This window comes from Rhinichthys klamathensis, unplaced genomic scaffold, assembly GCF_029890125.1.
Source record: "Rhinichthys klamathensis goyatoka isolate OS25496 unplaced genomic scaffold, OSU_Roscu_1.1 h1tg000053l_1, whole genome shotgun sequence".
Lineage (NCBI taxonomy): Eukaryota > Metazoa > Chordata > Actinopteri > Cypriniformes > Leuciscidae > Rhinichthys > Rhinichthys klamathensis.
In genome coordinates, this window is record NW_026606598.1 from 2,130,524 (window position 1) to 2,153,738 (window position 23,215).

Below are 23,215 nucleotides of genomic sequence, written 5' to 3' on the forward strand. Positions count from 1 at the left end.
GTCAGTTAATGAAAATGTCAAAAGCTCACTGTATTGCTTGAAATTATTGTGCTGGGTTATTTATCACTGAGCTTTACATCTGATTAAATAGCCCCCTTAGCGAGAAGCAGCACATTTGACATGCTGTTCAGAAGATGAATACAAATGGACTCATTCACTGACATATTCACATACGTTGCTCCCCAAATTTGAGATTTTCACAACATTTGACACTAAATCAAACAGAAGCCTTATGCAATGGGTCAATCACAGACTGATTGCATGGAAATGGAGGCTTCCGCTCATATCAAACCTCATATTATGGGAACAAAGCAAGCATCACACATCACGTGACAGCATACGGGCATGCGGTTACCAAGGCATCACAACCAAGCACATCTAAAAGAGAGCAGGTGCAGCCACCGCACAGCGACACGTAGATGCAAACTGTTGCAGTAACTTCTGTGCAGTTGGATTGTTGTATAGAACACCAAACTGACAGGAAGTGACCTCACTTCATAAACATCTACTCAGAGACGCACAGGCATTTGGGGACATGATGAAAGTCAGTTCCAGACAAACTCTGACAAACAGACCGACAATTTAGTCACACACACTCGACAGAATCAACATATCATACGCACATACAAATACAAATCACACTCACTCCGACACACAAATACACACAAACGCAATACAGTGTTAGAGTGGTAATGACAGAAAAGGCAAATATGGTGCCATGAATAGTGTGGCCTTTAATAACCAGTCAGTGTTTGGTGTTTAAAACTGCGTGAAGTAAAACTTGCCATATTGAGACACATCAGTTCTTAATGAAAAAAACACTGGTATTTTCTGATATATAATGCACCGAGTACAGTAGTTTTCCGATTAGGGCAATTTTCTTTGTGCATTACGAAATAAGTGAGAAAAACATGAAGTACTGTTGGCATGGAGAGCACAACGCTGAAAAAGACACGGACAGAAATGATTTGCAGCTGATGAAAACTGAAAAGTAATCAAACAGGGAAAAGAGGAATGGAAAGGAGAGGAAGTCTAGAACAAAAACCAATGATGCACGAACTTGGAGTGGATAAACGTTGTGTTGATATGTAAACAGCACAGACAAAGAAACAAGTGAATCGAACAATAGCAACTACTCTCTCTGCCTGCAAAGAAGTTAGTGCATTAAGCACAAAGAGAATCACAATATAAGAGATAGCGAGAGATTTTGGCCATTTTTGAGAGGGAGGTGGTACAATATCCTTAAGATTTTCTCCCACAGTTGATCTAAAGTGTAGAGGGGTGAGATAATGAAGAGGGCATACCGCTTTCTGCTTCTGCAAACAACAAGAAAACATTATAAATCAAACATAGACTGTGAAAAAAGGAGGCGAGGTGTCAGTCATCTGTATCTGCACAGTAAGATCAGGAGTCTAAAGTAGAGGGCAAAACAGTCACTTTAACCATAAAAAGAGAACACTTCGCATTGGTTAACTCATCTGTTCTACAAAGGGAACAATATGGTCTAAATCCCAAAGTGCTCTTCTAAGTTTAGACCAGCCTAGAACACCAAATTGAGAGTTACGCTAAAAGGATAATGCTGTGCCCTCTAAAGGTTTTGTCATTATGTGTGGTATGGCAAAGTTATGAACCAAAGTTTAATAGCCATCCATTAGAAAGTAATCAAAGTATATGAACTGCATCATACAGAGTGACAAATTATTTATTTATTTTTTGTGTGTTGGCACGGATAATACTGGACACGAGTGGCACTTTTATGTGATATCAGGGAAAAATAAGGTTCTGTTTAAGATTTTCAGTAGGCGAATTAAACGACAGAGAAAAAAAAAAACTAGTTCATACTGTAACTACTGTACTGGTGGGCGGTATGAGCAAACTCTTATATCACAGTGCGAGTCGTTTTATTATATGGTAACAGTATATTACAATATTGTTTTTCCTGCTGGAAATTCAAAGGAAAAATACCTGTTTATATGTCTATACCTACTTTGGGATAATCCAGAGAATTACTTTACAAAAGAAATATAATTCATTTATTTTGATTATTTTGTCTTTTTAACTTTAAAAATATCAACTTATTCATAAAAATGTAACAAGTATGACATCAATGTAAAAACATATTACCTGAGTGTAACATAATAGAAATTATAAAACTAATATAAAATGGATTGTTACGACTATAAATTCAGATTGGATTAGCTATTGTTATAAAATAGATGGACAATATTCAGTCACATACCTCTGACCACACATCAGTTGAGCTCCATAATAAAAGCACCTTGAAATGTTGCAACTGTGTAAACTGAGTTTTGCCAAACAAATACCATTTAATAAAAACTTTCATTACAAAAATAATTTCAATTTCTTCCATACACATCCTATACTTTTTCTATACACTTCATTTATCATTCCTCCATATAATCCTCCATGTTAATGTAAATAACGTGAAGTCTAGCCTAGCCAATACAGTATATCCATCTACAGTGGAATAAATGGAAAAGCTAAATGTTTACAAGACACATTTCTAGTGTCCCATAATATATTATCATACCGCCCATATACCACCAAAAAAAAAAAAAACTTAATGCAAGCTGCATATCATGAGATCTTCTTAGTATTTGGGCTGTGTGTGTGTGTGTGTTTTCAGGCCATCTTGTATTCTAAACCACACTCATTAGTACTTACTGTGTACATAAAATGTATTAGTAAGAGTTACAGTGTACAGAAACATTGGAACACAGGTTGTGGATGTAGGAAGGGGTGGTGGGATTTGGCAAAGTCGAAGTTACTGAGACAGAGTACTTCATGTTATTAGTTCCAATGGGTCACTTAACAGAATGCCACAGAAGTGCTATTGATAGAAAGCTCTTTACTCGGAGAGTAAACCCTCATCAATACAGCACAGTGAGTCTGAGCAGATGTCATGGCTCTTTGGCTTCACAGTGACTCTTACAGACAGTGATCGGCAACTGTGATGCTGTGAGAGTCAAGCTGAGGCGAACTTCCTCCAGTGACAGAACGTAACATGCTGCTGTCTCAATGATAGCGATTTCTTTGCAAATTTGAAACCAGATTAGATCAGAGAGATTTGCAGAGAGATTAAATGATGAAAACCTGCCAGCCTTTTCTTGCAACATAATTTCTAGCCAGTTAAATAGGAGAACTGTACTGTAGGACCAATGAGGGACACAACTGCTTTGCCCCTCTTTGGTCCGTGTATTGTGCATGGTGGAGTTGAAGACCAAAAGGGGACAAACCTGCTTTCCCTTTGCTCTGACTTGTACTCAATAGCAATCAACAGCAACTTGAGCTTGACATAGCACAGCCTGAAAAAGAGAACAGACCTTTAGTGTCCAGAAGCAGCTATTTAAATTCATAAGTTTCATTAAATTAGACCTTAAACACAATTTCAAGTTCATCTATTGCAATCTGAACAGTCTATCACCATAAAATCCTATTGGTTCAAAATCCTGCCCCACATACTGTAACAGTACATTAAATATCAAATTTGATTGCAGTTTCACATTCACTTTGGACAGGCAAATTGTTTGTTGTTGAAAATCACATCATGCAAGGACACGTGATAGTTCAGGTTTGCAGTCAATTTGGCATTATATTAAAAAGCAAGAATATATGAGAGACTTTATGATACTTACTATTATGTGTTTGTAAAAATGTGCTGTAAAGCTCCCATGCTTTAGAGCAGAGGCATACTTACTCACAAATTGTAGGAAATGAAAGCCCCACAAAGGCACTGGACAGGTATTCGGTGTACATTTCATTAGCTACTCCCTCCAGATAATACTTCTGCCAGGTGTCCTCCTCAATCTACAAGGCAAAAACAGTTAGATTCAGATACCAACAGTCAGGGAAGACACCATATTTAATTTGATGTGAATGGATTAATCAGCCATTACAACATTAAATACATGACTTTCTAAAAAAAAAAAAATGTTTTCAGTGTACAAAAAGCTCTAGAAAATAAGGTGTGACTTAAAAGGATAGTTCAACCCAAATGTTGTTCCAAACCCATAAAACATTTAGTCATTTCTGTCCCTCCATTGAAAGTCGATTCACCCAAAACTCTTGACAGTTCAAAATTTTCATAAAGAAATCCATATGAATTGAGAAGTTTTAATCAAAGTCTTTTGAAAAGACACAATTGCTTTATCCACCTTATTTTGCAACGTGGAAGTAAGCTCTTTTCTTTAAATGTGTGAAACTTCTGATTCATTAGCCACTATAAATAAAATAACTAGAAGTATAACAAAGTGCAGTAAATGGTAAAACTATTTTTGATTATGGCAATGCATCTAAAATAATATGATAGCAATTACAAGTTTGCAAGTTAAAGCAGCATAACAGACTGTTTTTGTACAATTAAAATAACTGGAAGTGAATGACTGGAAGCCAGACACATTAAAGTTACAAATGGCCATGCCCGTTCTTTCAGTAAAAATAAGATGGATATGATGAACAGATTTAATTTAGGCTTTTATTAATATAGAAACATTAATCATTTAACATATATAGAGCTCATCACATGTTCAGCATGTTTCCTTGACACACAACCACCAATGAGGTTTGTTCTTGAGTGTCAAGCAAGTACGGATGAGCTTCTGTTTATCATTGAGGTCCTCTATGTATGTGAGTTTACCTATGTTTATCAATGTGCCTAAATTAAATGTTCATCTTATAAAGCAATTGTCTCTCTTCTCGATTCAAATGGATTCGTTTTACCATCTTAATGAACTTTTTGAAGAGTGAAAGTTGGTAACGGATTTTCAATGGAGGTACAGAAAACTCAGGTTTCATTAAAAGTATCTACATTTGTGTTTCAAAGATCAACAAAAGCCTTATGGGCTTGGAACAACATGAGAGTGAGCAATAACAGCAGTTTCAGTTTTGGGTGAACTACTATTTTACAAATGTGTCATTCCCAACAATTTTCAGAGGACAAAAAGCTGTTGGTTGTGAATATCACATATTACAAAACATATAGTGTTTAATTAAGTCACTAAAAGCCGTGTTTTTTTCCATGCGCATCAAATTAAATATGGCATCAACTCTGACTAAGTTGGATAACCACAAAGAGGCATTGTGTACCGTCTCATACCAGAACACAGCATACGCACGTCTTGCACTCTGAAGTTTCTCTCTTTCTCAATATCATCCTTTCACTTGTTTAACATTTCAATCTTTTTCACACTTGAGAGTGAGAATAAAGGCAAGGCATATTTGCGTGTCTGAACTCCCAGCTAGTCTCTTCATCATCCTCTCATTACATGCGTCTCGGGATGTGGGACGGGTGGGGCTGTGATAAGCAGCGGGGCTATTAGGCAAACACTCTGCCATTAGTCAGCCATCTTGCCAAGCCAACGTCTATCTGACAGACAGTCAAGAGAGATGCTTTCAAAGCCAGGCCCAACTCTCTTTCCCTCTGCCAGGCTAAGAGCACTCGCATTCCGGAGCAGGCATCTTTTAGGGCGGCACTAATGGGTAGACTTTTGTCATTTAGTCCTAAAGAGATGGCAGCCATTTACCATAGGCTCCCTGCCTGTCAGAGCTGATGTAAGTAAGTGTTACGGGCGTGTTCTCTCGCACTGACTGAACAATTATTTCCTCCAGTCCCTCCAGAGAGCCTGATCCGAATCCCCTCTGCCTATTGCTTTTTTGTTAAACCTGAAGAGACCAGATAAAGGAGTCATGCTGAACGTTCTAGCGATATTATTCTTAGTGAACGACACAACACATCAGAAATTATACTTAGGACAACAGACATAATGCAAATGTGTTTGTGGCTGTGTGAATGTGTGCATCTCTGGGGTGTGGGTCTCATTAACACCTCCCGGCAACACCCTTCTGCTCTGCTTCCTGAATGCCCACTCAAATCAGTCATGTTGCCGTCTACACAAGCGGCCCTCTCTAACCCCACTCCTTCAGCAGACAGACTGGGCCTTACACTCTCACACATTGTCTATGTTGTCTTGTTGTCTCATTGTGCCTTATGTGAAGTTGCTGACAGAAATGGACTGAAGATATTTCAGATGGGAGCCAAAAAAACCCTTAAGAACAACAAGAAATATTAGCTAGACATTGTTAATACCACTAGAGATGCTTTGTTATGGTTGCCAATTACGTTTAAAGGAGCAATCTTTATACTTTATGATTACTGAACATTAAAGCGGATAATACAATTGATGAATGAAAATACTTTAAATACTTTTGAAAGAAGTCTCGTATGTTCATTTATTTGATCAACAATGCAGTAAAATAGTAATATGGTGAAATAGTATTACAATTTAAAATATCTTGTTTGTTTTTTTAAATATATATATTTTAAAAAGTCATTTATTCCTGTGATGGTAAAGCTGAATTATCAGCAGCTAATCCAATCTTCAGTGTCACATGAACCATCAGAAATCTTTCTAATATGCTGATTTGGTGTTCAAGAAACATAACTTACATATATTTTATGGAAAATGGGATCTTCATAATGTAGACAATAAGGCAGCTAATATGGTATTGGGACAGAGCCTATTTTACAAAGTCCTTTCATTGCACAGCTGATGGAAATAATGGAAGCTTTCCAGCATCTCTATACATTTTATGATCTCACTGTTACAGTGTGTTGCCATCAGACCCATTAAGAAATTATCAGCAATATTGATACACTTTCCTTTTTGACAGTTAAAGAAAGTGTTTTGGTGTTGTCTTTTGTGAGTATGGACATGGGTCAGAGAGGTTAGAAATGTGTATTCGTACACTGCACTCTGGCATGGGTGGTCTGGGCTGTCTCTCCTCTGGGTTTTTATGAGAAGAGTGATGTGCCCTGCAGATGTTTCCACACATGCCACATTTACACAGCCATTATAAAATCATTCCTCATCTCTTTATGACACGAGAATGTTGCTCTCCATGTTGAAAGCCTGCGCAGTCAAGAAAAAAATCAAAGAGAGTAAAATATAGCCCTTTGCGGATTTCAGAATACGTTTTACAATCTCTCTGAAATTCTTTAGTCTGATCGCTCACTCATACTCTTTCTTGATCTCTCTGTTTTTCCAAAGAGCTCCATCCAAATCTGAACCACCTGATAATAACCCACCACCTCACTGCAGCCATTCAGGCCTCAGACCGTTTTATTTAGTGTTTTCTTAAAAAGAGCGATCCATACATCTCTGAGCAGTCTGGTTCAGTTGGACGATAAATAAAGATGGCTTTGGGGCGCCGTTCATTGACTATGAAACAGGCACATGGTTCGCATTTTCCAGCTCTATCGGCACGCAGGAGGACAGTAAATTCTGAAAGAGGAAAAACCACTAATTTACATCCTCACTTCCACCATGCCATTGACTCATATAAATTACCTCATTATGGCAGCTGCATTGCTGTGTTGCCGTCCCGAGTACGTCCCAAATGAGACCGCCAGGCTCAGAAGATGATTTACTCGATACTATAATGGCTCTGGTGATTGAGCTGAAGTGGGGATGGAGGCTGATTCTACTCTACGGGATTTATCAAAGCACAAGACGGGCTGACGGTACCTTGATGTATGACCTCATGGAGAAGAGATTGGCGAGCATAGTGGACAGGCCCTGTGCCAGGCAACTCTGGGCTATGAAGCCAGCCTTCAACTCGGCCAAGCAGATCGCATCATCACCCTCCTTCCAGTTCCAGCTGGGAATGTTTAACAGATGGGCCTGAGGACACATGGGACGAGAAAAGGGGAAGTTAACAATGTCCCCCAGCTGAGATGTCTAACAAGTGTAGTAATGAAAAACACCAGAAAAAAATTAAAATCTAAATATTTCTTACAGTTTAGGGAGAAGTTGTAGTTTTCTATACTAACTTGTAGCAAATAAACATGAATTTATTATATATTATATTAAGGTTTGTAACACACAGTACAAAACACTGTCAAAACACAACGTGTTACAACAGCCCCAGTTCTCCCCTGCCTTGTTAGATTATATAAATCTGTCAAACTGATAACGCAAATCTCATAACAGTAGCACGTCACTATCAAATCTCATTGCTAAAACAGCAGGTTCTCTGACAGTCCTCTAAAACAGTTGTCTACAGTTGACATTCAATTGCTCTCGAGTGAACTGTCCCATGAACAAAAAACATTCATCAAGTCATTAACATCCATCTCCTGTTCTAGCGTTCCCTGATGAATACAAAGCTGTGTTCATGTTGGTGTTATAGGGCAAAAGCACTAAACACACTCTGTATTTGATTCCCTTGAACTTATAAATCTACCATTGTCATGGAAAGCAGAATCTGAGGGCCTGTTCTCATATGGCACATTTATTTGACACAAGTCAGGTTTCTGATCACTTTTATAGCCTCTTTGTAACATTGTATGTGCTGTATTCTTTCTGCTTAGGTCGTCAACATTTTATTGTTGATTTGACTTGACAGCAACAAAACAAAAAAATACATTTCCTACCTTATTGTGGTATTGCAACATTTGAGTGATTATTCTGATCTTTGGATGGTAGTTCTTGATAGATATTACTCTGTAAAAAAAAAGGAGAGAAGTCAACATGAAACAGCATTTTTGCAGCAAGGGAAATAAACATTTCTGCTTTAAATAGAATATTCAGGGGGAAAAAATATGCAGCAGAGAACTTAATTTTATTCTATTATTTATCTAGGGTATATATATAATCAACCAAATGCTGTTCTTTGAACCTTAATTATCAAATAACCTTGAAAAAACTGTATCGTATCATATATATGTATATACACACACATTTTTTTCTTTACTGTCACTTTGAATCAATTTGAAACATTCTTGCTAAATAAAAGTATTATTTCTCAACAAAAAAAATACTGACCTCCTTTTGAACAGTAGTATATGAACAGCACTTTCGAGAAATATCATCAACATGACTTACACTCACATGAGAAAACTCTAGACATTAATCTTCTAGTAAAATCTGTTTTATTCTGCATGGAGCAGGTCACTCCCTCATGTAAACAAAAACGTATTAAGTGCACCTTTAACCTCCAGAACTGTCCCAGTATTCACCATCATAAGTCACTTTGGATTAAAAGCAAGCATCTGCTGAATGAATAAAAAACCAATTCATCTTTCATTTCCATAGAGAAGCCTGTGATATGTGGCAGAACAGTGTGACTTTACTGTGAAATCTAGTCTGGATTTCTCTCCAGTCTCATAAGAGAGGTGCAGAATTTATTTCCATATTAAGCTGCTCTATAACACATAGTTCAAAAGAGCATTCCAAGACATGCCTAAATTAATATTTCATTTTCCGAACAGGCCAGACTGTGTGCAATTCTGTGCGTTACATGGCTAAAGAACATCTTCAGCATGAAAGGAGGAAGTGAAATATGTTTGCCCCCCCCTTCACACACTCTTTCAGAGCAATATTAGTTGACTCCATCCCAAAGGAAATTCCTCCTGACTCTTTTCATCTGTGTCCAGGTATATAACATGTGCGAATCTGACCTGGGACGCCGACTATCCCATTCACACCTTTCTTTAACAGCACAGGAGGGTGAAAGACATCAGCTTTCAATACATCTGTTTTACAGTAGGATGTCTCTAGTGAGTGTGATGCTGCTGCACAAAACAAGATGTGTTGAAATGTGTCTAGAGTTGATAGCCAACTGTAACCCTTCACCGAACTGACCTCATGATATTAGAGGCATCTTCAGCATCAGGGTCTCCACAGTATTTGTTTGCAAGAATCAAGCAGGCATCAGCTGACTCGATCTGTACAAGATGGAAAAGAAAAGGTGAGACGGCGGTGTTCAGAACAGCATAAAAATGGACACTAACAACCTCCTGCATTATTCTCTACAACATCCCTACGATTCTGTGTCTGTAATAAACAAATTAATTAGATAATGTATCAGTGTATGACACCACTATTAAACCAAAATGGGAGAAATGCTGTGTTTTTATGACGTTACCTTCACTCTTGCTAGATCATGTGGGTTAAGGACAGATCCTTGATAGAATTCCACCTGAGTGAAGTGACGTTTGAACAAGGCTTCCAGCTCAAGATTAGGGGAAATACTAGAGTATGGCAAAAATAGAAAGTATGTTATTAACCAAGTGATGTAAAGCTCTGCAATTTTGAGAATGTTTTCAACTCAAAGGAACAATGTTACATGTGTGCGTCAAACAAAAGAATGTAAAAAAAGATTTAGTTACTGGCTGATCTCCTTGTTATATAAAAACAGGCAACTATATGTGATTTCTTTGTTTTTCTTAGTAACACACAGTCATTATATTCTTTACAGTGGGCAAAGGCTCCATCAATCTCATAAAATGTATTCCGAAGGGAATTGTACTTACTTATGAAGAAAAACAATTTCTACATTGACATCATCCCTGTCCTTGTGTAGGAAGTCTTTAAGGAAGTTGGAAACACTTTCGAGCGTGATATGACCACAGACCACAATATGCCTGTAAGGGGGAAAATTCAGCTGAAGAGCGCAACATAAAATAAAACAAAACTCTGGCATATCCTAAAAAAAGCAAAAAGTCCAGAATAATAACCGAAATGTCTTGAAAACATTAAATGTTGTGGCTTTCAAACATTTGCTGTCTGTTATAGTCATAATAGCACATGTTGCTTTACCTCAAATTTATAAACATGGTTTAAACACTAAATTAAGTGCTTTGAATTTTTCAGGGCAAACAAAATTGAATCTTACTTTTTAATGTTGGATTGTCAAATGTTCTTAATAAGGTATGTCTCTGTAGCCAAAACCACCCTTGTGCTAAGACGCATGTTGACATGTACATCAGTACTAACTGACATGTATCGGAACCTCTGTCAAAAGCAGTTAAATTGTTTTTGGATCTGTGGCTGCCTTGAACTCTAACCGTGACTTCTCTGGACAGGCACCGAATGAAAAACTTGTGATGCATCAGATGGAACAAACAAACAGACTCAAATGGATTGTTCCAGAGGTCACGGTCTTCTGGGGCTCATTAATTCTGCCTCTATAGTACGATCTAGTTTCATACTCTAGAGCTGTTCCAAAACCTAGTAGTGAGTTGCCTTGACATCTACTGGCTATATAGGCAGCGCTCAAATAGCACTTCTGTGCAGTATTAGCTAAAGTTAAAGATGCAATAATCACACAAACAAGAGTGCTGTTATTCACACTGTAAATTACATCAGTACAATAAACAAACTACTTCATATTGAGTAATTTACATTTTAGACACAACATTGTTGTCTATTTTTGTTCCGCCAATGAAAATAAAATCTAAACAGGACCAACTGTTTCATCTCAGAGCAATATACAATAATGTTGTTTCATTCCTGAATGTATCAGTATTTGGTCAAATTGGTTGAAAAATTTATTCAGTGACTCGCTCATAAACATTCTCACTTGTTTCATCTATAAATGTACTGTATCAGTGTTTTTAAACAAAATGGTAGAGTAAATAATTCAGTGACTCATACATGAAGACACTGTGTCCGAAATCGAGTAGGTACTACATTTGAATTTGAATTTACTTTGAGACCGTTATAAAAAGGTATGTTCTATATAGTATGAATACAATTTAGATGCATTACACCCGCCATGTTGTTACTGTCACGTGACCTACCAGTGCACACTCGGACATGCTATTGTTTTTCGCATATTATATAGTAAAGAAGTATTCGTTTTCGGATGCAGCGACTCACTTGTTTAATTTCTGAATGAATCACTGTGTTTTGAATCAGTTTAGTCAATGATTAAGTGACTCACTTATAAAAGACACTTGATTCATTTTTGAATTAATCTGAGTATGAATGAATCAGTTTAGTCAAAGATTCAATGATTCACTCATAAAGATTGTCACATTTTTCAGTGCTGGATAAATCAGTGTGATTCAATAACTCAAAGAAAGTAACTTGTCGCCACCAACTGGCACAGCGATGTAACTTGCAAAAAGAGTCACTGAGAAATCCCTCAACTGAAGGTTGTTTTCAAGCCTTTAAACTATATACCATACTACACACTAATGCACTTTAAATTACACACCAAAGTTGTTCTCAAGAGTTTTACATGTGCAATGATCTGACTCACATAAAAGATTACGGCCCATCATTACTATCCCAACAACTTAATGGCCACTTCTATTACTGTTGCAGAACAATAACCATGTTTTATTTGTCAAGCAGAGCTTCTATGCAACAGGAGGTTAAAGAGTTGAGCTGTAGCCATTGGGTTTTGCGGATCACTTCACTTCCCATGCTGGATGACTCCAATACTGCTGTGGTCAAAGTCTCAAGAGCTTTAACCGTGCATGGTAATCAATCTAAATCTGTCCAAACTAACTCTCTCCCTTCAGCAGACTCAATGTGTACAAAGAACAGGGGCTGCTGACCTTAATTGTAACTGGGTGTATGTGCCTGTGCTCTCTCAGGTGCTGGAGAGATGTACTTGTTTGTGCTGAGATCCAGGGCAAACATTAAGCGGATCTCTGTTTGCCGGAGGGACCTGATGAGGCTTTATGAGTGCAGTGTCTGGATGCTATCACACATAATGATCTTCACAGATCTGGCCTCTTGTATTTAATGAGTGGTAGTAATTGCATGCTTGACTGTCCTGGGATGAGAAGACTCTGTTGAGTTGATGGTTTGGTCTAAAGCCAACAGTGTCTGGCAAAGGGGTGGCTTGATGAGAGACACATTATTCATGTTTTCCTATTTCCAAAAATGCCCATTTGTGAGCTTTAGCTAAATCGGAGGGTTTTATATGACAATGGTCTCACTCTTTTTTACTCTAGAACAGCAGAGTCTCTGGCAGGGATACAAATACACTCTGCCTCGGCTTATGTCAGACATCTTGTCTCCATGTTTGGATGAGCCATCAGTGGTGCGTGACTGTGCTACTGATTGTGTTTCACCACTGTGGGGGAGGTTTTTTATTTTTTTTTATTTTTTATTTATTTATTTATGGTACTGCCAATGAAATAAAACCATGCAAAAGACTATTAGGTAAGACTAATGTCATTATGGGCTGTATTGGTGTTGAAATGATCAGATATAATTCTGACAGAATACTTTGACTTTTTTTTATTTAAATTCTTTATAATATAGTAGATTTGATCAGAGGTCGATTATTTTTTGTTTGTTGTTTGTTTGTTTGTTAAAGAATAACAAGACAGCAATAAACATAGAGGTAAATATTTAACTAGTCATGTGATCCTAACATATGAGCCTCCATGAGGCCCGTTGTAAAATAAAGCAGCTTTTATTAGGCTACTGATATGACTAGAGTCTTAATGTGAGTGTACATCAAAATTGTTAATCTTAAATTACTGAGTGCACCTTTAAAGACTTACAATAGCACTTGTAAGTCTAGCATTTGTCTTGGCATTTGTTGTAGAATTTTAAACTTCTTTAAGTCTGTATAGCCACAATATTGTTCACAAATAGGGGAATTAATTAGTTTAAAAATAAATTAAAGTTATTTTAATCACTGATTAAAAGTAATATGAATAATAAACACCAGAGCATTTTAACTAGAAAAGAAAACTGTACATTTAAAATATAAAAATGTTTAAAAAAAAAAAATAATACTGGAAAAACTTCATATCTACACACTTAAGATGTCGTCAACTTAAAATACACACACACTAAAAACACTACACTGTGAACAACACACAGTGAAGAGAACACTTGGGTTACAACACAATGTTACGCACGATAAGGTGAAATAAAATGTTAAAAAATATGCACAAACAGAGCAATCAAATGCAGAAGAGCAGTTACCCAGCATGCACTGTGAAACATGCCAAAAAAAAAAAAAAAAAAAAAAAGGAAATCGTAATCAAAATTTGAAGAAATTAAAAACAACAAGCTCGAACATCAGCCTCAGCAGCGAAACCATTGATACTGCTCTAATCCTTAAACTGATCAATCATTTCAGAGCCGAACGAAAAGCCTGTTTCCGCGCTCGACTTTTATAAATCAACAACATTTTAGGAACAGATAGCTGTGAGGAGAATGTCACCTGATGAAAGGGGTGAATGCCTGCACTTCTCTTCAAACCAAGAGAGAACAGAGCTTGAGATGGACATGTGTAGTCCATATGGAGCCAGGGCTCCATCATCATTATGACTTGATGCAGGAGAACAATAATGAATTTAATTTGGCAACTCTTTAGCCAGTAACACCTCTTTAAACTACTGTAATTGTTCAAAAACACTTCATTATGTCATTTTTTACTGCAATTTCCCAGCATATGCTGTAAGGCTGGGTATCGCTCAATGGTAACCAGATATCTAACACTAGGGGGACCAAATATAAAAGGTTAAGAATCGACCATTGACGCCTATATTTCCTGATTGGTTAATTGTTACACATCACAAGAGTGGATCAGTTTTAATCTCTCTCATGAGGTTTGTTTCAGAGTGTTTGCTTTGACTACCTGCTTTTCATTAATTAAACTGGAAAAAAGATATCCCAAGTATCCAAGAACTGAAAAGACGTTTAAGCAGCATTTATGGCCAGTCAATGTGGTTTGTGATGGGCAATTTTTTTGCATATGAATTCTAAGTTAAACCATATTTATGGGACCCAGCAACTCATGTTTTCCTCTGTAGAGGACAATTGGTTTCCCGATTTCACAAAATGATTTCCAGAGTGTAAAGATACATTCTAGGCTTTACAGTGATACCAAATATTTAGGGGTTTGGCCATTACAATTTTAAACAAACTTTTATGGCATTAGGAGCATTAGGACTGTTATTTCGGAGTGTCTATTTACAGCAAGTACAAATAGCCTGCCTTGTTGACAGAGGCTATTTACACAAATTAGACTAAGTTTATAATATTATAATAATATATATTACACTGAAGTGCAAATATTATCTGCCACTATCTGCACTAAGTATAAATAGCATCTAACTACTATTTACACTTAGTGCAAATAGCAGCTGCCATATTTTGTTATCATCAATCATAATTGGACAGTTCGGAACACCCATTTTTGTCCATGTTTATAAAAATTGTGTAATGAATAAATCAGAAAGTGAACGTTATATAAACAAATAATTCTGTAACATTTTATAACATATTTGAGAACTTAAATGGACAGTTCACCCAAAATGTGAATTCTGTCATCATTTCCTCACCCTCATGTCATTCCAAACCCATTTTAGTGTTGTTATAATGTTGTTATATATTCTATTTCAGTTTTAGTTTCAGTACATGTATTTAAACTTGTTATCAGTTAGTTGACAAGGCAACATTTCGAATTCCATCTAATATTAAAATTGTATTTTAGCTTTATTTTAATTAATGAAAATAATTTAATTAATGAAACTAATAAAATAGTTAGTTAACAATAACAACACACGAGACATTCTTCCATGTGACACAAAAAAGGATATTTGAAAGTCGCTAAAATCTAAACATGACTTTTTCTTTTTTTTACATTTTTCTCTTCTTTCTGTGCTCCAGAGAAGAAAGAAAGATTTGGAATGACGTGAGTTTAAATGAAGAGTAAATTATGACAATTTACATTTTTGGGTGACTATCCATTTAAATGCAAAGTCAGGATCATACATGTTTAGTTGAAGTTGACAGAAAACTATGTCAAAGTGCTGAAAAACACTCATTTACATTAAACACCTATTAAATTCAGATTCTGCTAATTCATATTTACACTATTGATCATTCAAAGACAATTAAATATATTTTAATTTAATTGTGCCTTGATTTATTTTCCTCAACATACTTTTTGTTTTGTCATGTTTTTCATGCAGCATATTTTTTCTTCTTCTGCTGGGTCCCAGGAGGTTATACATAAATACAAGTTTCTGTTAAATCTCAGCCTTATAACTAGCAGGAGAATGTTCAATGCAGTAAGCTGTCCAACATCACAGACTATACATCAAATTGTCAGCTATGCATGGATAGTTCCCCTACACACCTGAGCAGAAGTCAGGAAGCCAGATGACTGAACCTCCATGATCTCACTCGTTTTAATGCGTTGTGAGAGCCATATCAGTAATGGCATTTCTACATGTCATTTCACCCTCTTTCAACTCTTACTCCATGCATGCTCATGCCAACACAGACCTGGTCTGACTGCTGCGGGGCAAGCGGTGCCGGCTCCACATACTTGGTGTGGCTTCGATTCTGGAGAGAAGCTCAGAGGCGGCGCATGAGCTCAGAGTTCACTCAGGGTTTATGCCAGTTTCATCTGCGCTCTAATGGAAACCACAGAGACCCCGGCCTGATCCAACAGAACGCTGCTCTATATTACAGTCATAGATCCAGATCTGTGATCCCGTTCTGATGGCTAAACATCATCAGAACACGCTGCTGACATAAACAGCCATCACAAACCTGGCTGTGGCATTGATTCAATAGCAGAGATTACACTTCAAACTACTGCAAGGCTCGATATGCCATGACCGTAGTGTCAAGGCGCAAGACAAAAAAAAAAAATGACTAAAGAGCTATTGGTTTCTAAATGGAAACATTTACAAATTACAAAATCACTCTATAAAGATAGTTGTTCACTTCAGTTCAGTGAGTGCACAGCGTCTTTAGCTTTTAACAAAAGACATGTGCTGTGTTAAAGGGACTATAGTATATGGACTATGATTATGATTTTTTTTTTATACACTACTGTTAAATCGCCCTAATGTTCAACCAAGGCTACATTTATTTGATCAAAAAACATTAAAAACTGTAATATTGTGATATAAATTATTTTATATTACAATTTAAAATAGCGGTTTTCTATTTCATACATTTTAAAATGTAATTTATTCCTGTGATGGCCAAGCTGAATTTTCAGCATCATTACTCCAGTCTTTTTTTTCTTCTTTTAAATAGCATTTATTTGAATGATGTAGAAATGTTAACAATATAAATGTCTATACTCTCACTTGCATGCTTCAATTTAACCCCAAACTTTTGAACAGTAGCGTAGATATAACTTGATGCTGTCACTCTAGTAATTTGTCCATCACAAACAACATTGATCATAAATACTGTTTAAGAATAATTCTGTTTGATAAAAATAAAAGAAAAGAAAAATCACACCAACTAATCTTTACTCCCAAAGTTTCGTCACTTCACTATGATAAACAACCAATCACATTGTGATAATGGTTCAGACATAAACAAAAAACTCCTTACAGTTCAGTTATTAACATTATCTGGTGATCAGGAAAAACAATTGCATATGGATACACTAATTTTTGCATACAAGATAATTATTATAATTTTACTGTCATATTTGTGACCATTTTAGTCAATCTGGAACCCAGTTATTAAGATAACAGATGGATCTGGATATTAAACAATTATGCAGAAAAGCAAAATGGAATAAAAAAAGACCTGCTTTCGCTGCTTCCAGGTTATTCCCACAAATATGATAAGAATACTTTTATTAATAATAATAACTATTTTAAAAATAATCTATAATCGTTGGTCTTTAATTCAAGCTAAACTACACTTAACATTAGTATAATCAGCATTTATATAACATTTATGCAGCTTCCAAAGCTTATTCATAAACACCTACTCATGGACTGTTTATTTTTTATTTTTTTTACTTGAGGCTCTTTTGTGAGTTTATGCAGAATTAGACTCTAAACGTATGTATTTTGCACCAGCCCGAGCTTGTCGGAAATGTGCTGACAGTTGAAATAAATATCTCGACACATTTATTTCGAGGTGTCGTGCTGTGTCCGTTCATGAGCACTCAGTCCCATGCATATTTAAACAATAAGGCAAAGCCTGGTGCCTGTCTCTCTGCTCGGCCAGAGAGCTGGAGCCTACTGTAATTGCAACCAGATGCATGCATAGCCAGAGAGAAAGAAAGTGAGAGAAAGAGAGAGGCTCAGCTCTTTTGACAAGGCCTTCTCTCAACACCAGACTGCGAATCCAAACGTGGGGCCGAGGCCAAACATAACATTTCATCAATCTTGTTTCACTGACAGCGAAACGGCATCAAACAAAGGGGCTCCTAATGACTTTCTCCCGGCTTAGTATTTGCCCTCAAATTCAGATGATGAAAGCCGGACGTGACCGTGGGCCTGTTTCACGCTGCGTAATGGGTTGGGAAATAGTGCGCACGCAAGAGAGAGAGAGAGAGCGGGCTCTAGAACTTAGAAGCGAGCGTTTGGGAGAATCGCTGTGCTGATGACAGGGCCGTGTTTGAGCCAGAAAACGAGTGGGGGGAGGGGGTTTAAAGTATCCACATTCACATTCAGGGGTCATCTTTGAAAAGGAAAAGAAAAAACGGAACATGATAAAAGTACCAAGCGGGGCAAAAAAGCAAGCCAATTGCAATGGAGCAGCTCCAGTGCGAGAGCTGAGGCATCCAAGCATTCAGGGTGAGCGCTGACTGAAGATCAGGGCCAGAGTCATGTCACACGGAGATGAGGTTATGAGCCAGCAGTGACGCACAGCCAGAGAGGCTTTTCTCACTGCAGCATGCACAACCAAACAAACAAACAAAAAAAGCCAACAGACATCCATTCACAGAGAGCATGCGAGAGATGGATCAAGCATGACGAGTAGAACTCAAAGAACAGAAAATTGAATCAAACACAAGACAATGATGACACTAAGTAAACAGCGTCTTGTATCTGAGCATCATAAAACTAGTTCTATGAGCTAATGATTTCATTTTCTAACATTTACTGTGCTCATTTATATTACAAATACGAAACAGACACCCATTCTACAGCAGCACATAACGGATGGAAAACCAACAGCAGTCACTGTAATGAAATTAAAAATGCAGCAGATGTGTTACGAAAAAGAAGCCACGGACACAGAGCAAAGGGCATGGACATGTGGCTCCGATGGCCAAGGTCTCCAGTCACAGTGTGACTTTCATTTGTCCTATAATTTGTTGTCTGCACTAACCCCCTCTCTATCTGAGAAGGGGGAGTTTGAGTCACACAACCACACCTGGTTCTGGATTTTGACTTACTTTCTGCCTCGTGTCGAGTTATAACTCCCTCCATATTTCTTCCGATTAAGGATGAGAGCAGCAATTTCTGGCACGTAGCGAGCAAACATGGCCTACATGCATGGAACAGAAAAAGAAAAGGGCATGCAAAGAGGGGTTCTGCTGTGACCGAGGCCACAGAGGCACCTTGAATACTTACTTTCTGCCATTTACCGCACTATAGGAACCACCATATTTCTTGCGGTTTCCTATTAACTCTATGATTTCAGGGACGTAGCTGGCAAACATGGCCTAAGGAGAAGATGGGAGACAGAAGCAGAGGCTAAAAAAGAGAGCGGAGAGACCCGTCTGAGTCTGGATTTTTACCCCCAACCTCTGAGGTGCAGAAATTGATAGGGACGCGTGTTTTGTCGGGGGGAAAAAATGGTGTAGCTTGGTAAAATGTTCATAATTTTTAAACGTCCATTGTGCTTCTGAAAGGATCTTTTTAATTGAGGGGGAAACAGAATAATGGACAAAAAGCCAACTTTGGAGACACTCCACTTTTTTTCTTTTCTTTTTTTTATTGGTGCTGCCCATCTGTTTTCTCTGACAGCACAAAAAATATCTTGTGAAAACGAAGAGAAAGAAGAAAAAAACCTACATGCCATGTTTTGTCCAACAAACACTATTGCAGTGGCAAGTGTATTTGAATAGTCCAGCCTGATCGCCCACAGCTGCAAAGCACATTAAGACTCATTAGTGTGCTTTAAATGAGCTGGATGCGCTTTGCAAGATTGCAGCCTTGACTAAGTTCTGTTTTATCTCCACGCAGCATGTTACTAGAGATCTTAATCCCTGAGTTGTCAGCCTGACCTTCCGAAGAGAGTTGTGAGTTCTTCACCCCTCTCTAGGGCCCTAATGAATTATGACATCTGTCTGATCAGACCTGACGGTTTACAACATTTCCATACTGAAGTCATTAATTGAACACCTGATATAAAGCAGAGAAATGATTATTTCCAGTCCTCCTCAAAAACAAAAAGAAATAGCAGATTGCTATGGAAACTTCTGGACAGCTGGAACGTTCTGTCCAGTGATAGGAATGGAGCGCATCTGTCCTGCGTTATGTTTATATGAACTTCACATGAGAGTTATTGAATGCCTGTGGATGATCTATACCCTGATCTTGAGTCTGTTAACCAGCAAGACCCTAAGGCTGGACGATATATATTGATTTTTGAATTTGTATAATTTCCTTGAATCGTTTCTTTTTAACTTTTCAAAATGACATCCCCTTAAAAAACGTATTCACTGTAAAAAAGTGAAAATGAGTTACCTTAAAGAACTGTTTCTATCTGATCTGACCCATTAATTTGACAAGCGCAACCAAATGTATTCATGTTCACGCAGTAATGTGATGAAACTATTAAAAGATGCCACAATATTTTTAGGCTCATTTAAAAAAAAAAAAAAAATTCCATTATTCATATTATTCTGTTCATGTGGAAAACGTCCTTTTTTAATTAGATTTTTACGGTATTTAATGTCTTATGCAATAATTATTATATAAATGAGAACAGGCCTATCTGATAGGATTTAAATGACAGTATTTATTATATAATTATATATCTTTTTTAACTACACTTTTTTAAACTAAACTTGATAAATGTTAATTGCAGTTTGAAACCGTAAACTGATCAAATCGAATTACAATCGAACTAAATCTAATAATCCCAGCTGCTTATCTCTCATTTATTTGCCGTTCTCCTCTTCTAAATCAGTTTAACAAAAAAATCCTGCAAAACATACACAGCTAGTCTTCATCTGTGTAATTATATTTTTCTGTTTCACCATCTGAAGTTGCGCTGGTGTAAATGCACTCTTTTTAGTGTTTGTGGCTGCTGTTGCTATGGAGACGCTCAAGCAGGACTATGGGCCATCCGCCTGCCACTGTGTTTGTTGGAATTCGGGGAGGGAAACAGAAGGATGGGATCTCCTGAAACCGCAAAACTGTTTTAAGAGAATAGCAACAACATTATCGTCAAAATACATTCTTTAAAGACTATTTTAAATGTATTAAACATGAGTGGTAGTGTCATACAGCATCTACAAGAATTTACACAATACATGTACATTTCATCTTAACTTGGGCTGTAGTGTTAAAACAAGGTAATGGATTTTAAAGGCAGGGGTGCAAACGTTACAAAGACAGTGGACGTATACAATATGGTAAAAACAGCGTTATAATTTGGGCCATTATGAAGACTGTGGAAAGACGACAGTTATGAGAGTCAAATCACAGGAGTTGTCTTATTTTTACATGGTAGTTGGAGCAAGGCGTTTGCATGGGGTAGGGGAAGGGGTGCAGGAGGGGTGCATCGAGTGCCTACAAGAGGAAAAGTGTTTTTACCAGACCACCAAGAATGAAGAAGACCATGAAAAGGCGTCCAAGAGTGGTTCTTGCATAGACGTCTCCATATCCCACAGTGGACATAGTGACCATTAATAAGTACACACATTCCCAATATGAGAGCGGTTGAGAGTTTTGAAAGTTTTCCCATGGATCCCCTGAGTTTTCCACCTGCAGTGGAGAGGAGAGCGAAGAGAGAATTACTGAGCGATCAAAACACGATCCTCTACAGCCATCTAGTGTCCATAGAGAAATCACAAAAATGAATTGTGAGAGAAACCAAACTGAGGATTTAGTGGCAATCAGAGTCTTTACTGCCATCTAGTGGCACAGATGTCCTCTGGCACATCCTGATAAGAAAATAAATAATAATAATAATAATAAAAATACGGAAAAGGAACAACAAAACACCAAACCTTTAGATGAACTACAACACAAACCATATACGGCACAAAGGGACAGACGTGACGCTCGTTTAGGAGCTTTTTCCTCCCACGAATCTGCACGTGCACTCCTTTCTTTGTCAGTTTCTCCTGGGGCATAGGGAGAGGGGGGGCGTGTGTGTGTTTTTTCACTCACCAGATGAATGAATCCTGCAGCAGTGAGCCATGTGCTTATGAAGATGGAACACAGGTTCACCAGCTTGATGGAATTACTGTGAGAGACGAGAGTTACATCAAACCTCTCAAAGTGAAACGCATCACACTGACGTACAGATCAGTCAGTCATCTACTGAGCCCAACACACACACGAGCGGCCGCTTCCAGCCGCGCCTTGCCGTAACGCTGCTCACTGGGAGTGAACACACAAGTTATCAGCAAACAAATCAGAAGACAGTGGAATCCCGAGGATGACCAGCGCATATCTAAAGAGGCGTTCACACTGTTGGTTTCTACTCTACAGCGTGTCAGGGGGTGGATTGCATGCTAGTTCTCTCATTGGTAGTCGGCACATCATGTCACTGTGCGTTTTGCGTACAGATGACCCCAACTATGTTATGTCGGCAACTTTCCTGATGCTCATGTCACCTCAAATTGCCACTCTCACTGAAAATGAAAGACTTCTGGTCACTGCAAATCGGCGTCAATGTGAACACCCCTTCTTTAGCAGCCAATGAGAGAAAATACAGTGGTGGAAATGTAACGTCCTGTTGACAGCTGTGTCAGGTCAGTGTGATATATCTGAGCAATTTCCCCCGAATGAAAAACGAGATAGCAGCTAAAATAAATGAAATGTCCAGCGGTTTTACAACCACTGAGTTGGGTGCTGACTGCTTTTTCCCCACTTCCTTTCTGATTCATTGACTTTTTTTTTTACGAAATACCACGAGATCTGTCATGTGTGTGACAGCCTGCCGGAGGAGGAATCAATCAGAGGCCTGTCTGCTTCATACTCTTGCACTCATCAGGGTGGATGGCGGCCCTGTTCTCTTACCTACAGCACACTAAAAGCGCACAGTGTGGGATTAATGTAAAACATTCGGCGCAGACTTCTGGGTCAAGTCTGGGTAAGTGAAGGAACGGACACCAGAGACCGTACAGACTGTGTGTTGATGCCAGCGGAGTGGAGCTTTTGAAACGGACAGTGAGAGAGATGCGTGATATGTCGTCGGCCTTACCTTGTTTTTAAGATATTCAAAAACTGTAAAATTTCTGAGAACTGTATCAATCTCAAGGCTCTTAGAAACCTCAGACCTACAAGAGAGGAGAAAAGCAGAAAAGAATGAATAAAAAATTGTTATTGTAAAGCAATCTTTATGTTCAGAATGGAACACCAACTTATGGCATACTGGATTCTACATTTGATTTTAAATGTTGACCTCATGAATGGCTTGTCAAGCTCAGTTTTCTTTCTGGCATTGATGTGTTTAAAGTTAGGGTGGAACATATCAAAATG

The 23,215-nt window shown here is 37.8% G+C and overlaps 1 protein-coding gene across 23 annotated transcripts in view; it reads right to left on the minus strand.

Annotated features, from left to right (window-relative positions):
- The window catches only part of kcnma1a (potassium large conductance calcium-activated channel, subfamily M, alpha member 1a), a 220,815-nt gene that overhangs the window by 44,208 nt on the left and 153,392 nt on the right, over positions 1–23,215 (minus strand). For 14 of the 23 annotated variants that reach the window (XM_056248125.1, XM_056248121.1, XM_056248114.1 and 11 more), the window contains 12 exons: positions 22,938–23,013; positions 21,899–21,974; positions 21,320–21,490; positions 19,127–19,218; positions 10,334–10,444; positions 9,946–10,051; positions 9,663–9,745; positions 8,453–8,522; positions 7,545–7,700; positions 3,719–3,828; positions 3,258–3,326; positions 1,305–1,316 (listed from right to left, as the gene is read on the minus strand). In XM_056248125.1, the coding sequence (XP_056104100.1) occupies positions 1,305–1,316; positions 3,258–3,326; positions 3,719–3,828; positions 7,545–7,700; positions 8,453–8,522; positions 9,663–9,745; positions 9,946–10,051; positions 10,334–10,444; positions 19,127–19,218; positions 21,320–21,490; positions 21,899–21,974; positions 22,938–23,013 (1,132 nt within the window). Of the gene's footprint in view, positions 1–1,304; positions 1,317–3,257; positions 3,327–3,718; positions 3,829–7,544; positions 7,701–8,452; positions 8,523–9,662; positions 9,746–9,945; positions 10,052–10,333; positions 10,445–18,948; positions 19,041–19,126; positions 19,219–21,319; positions 21,491–21,898; positions 21,975–22,937; positions 23,014–23,215 lie in introns of all 23 variants that reach the window. The other 9 variants (XM_056248126.1, XM_056248122.1, XM_056248112.1 and 6 more) reach the window with 3 other exon arrangements.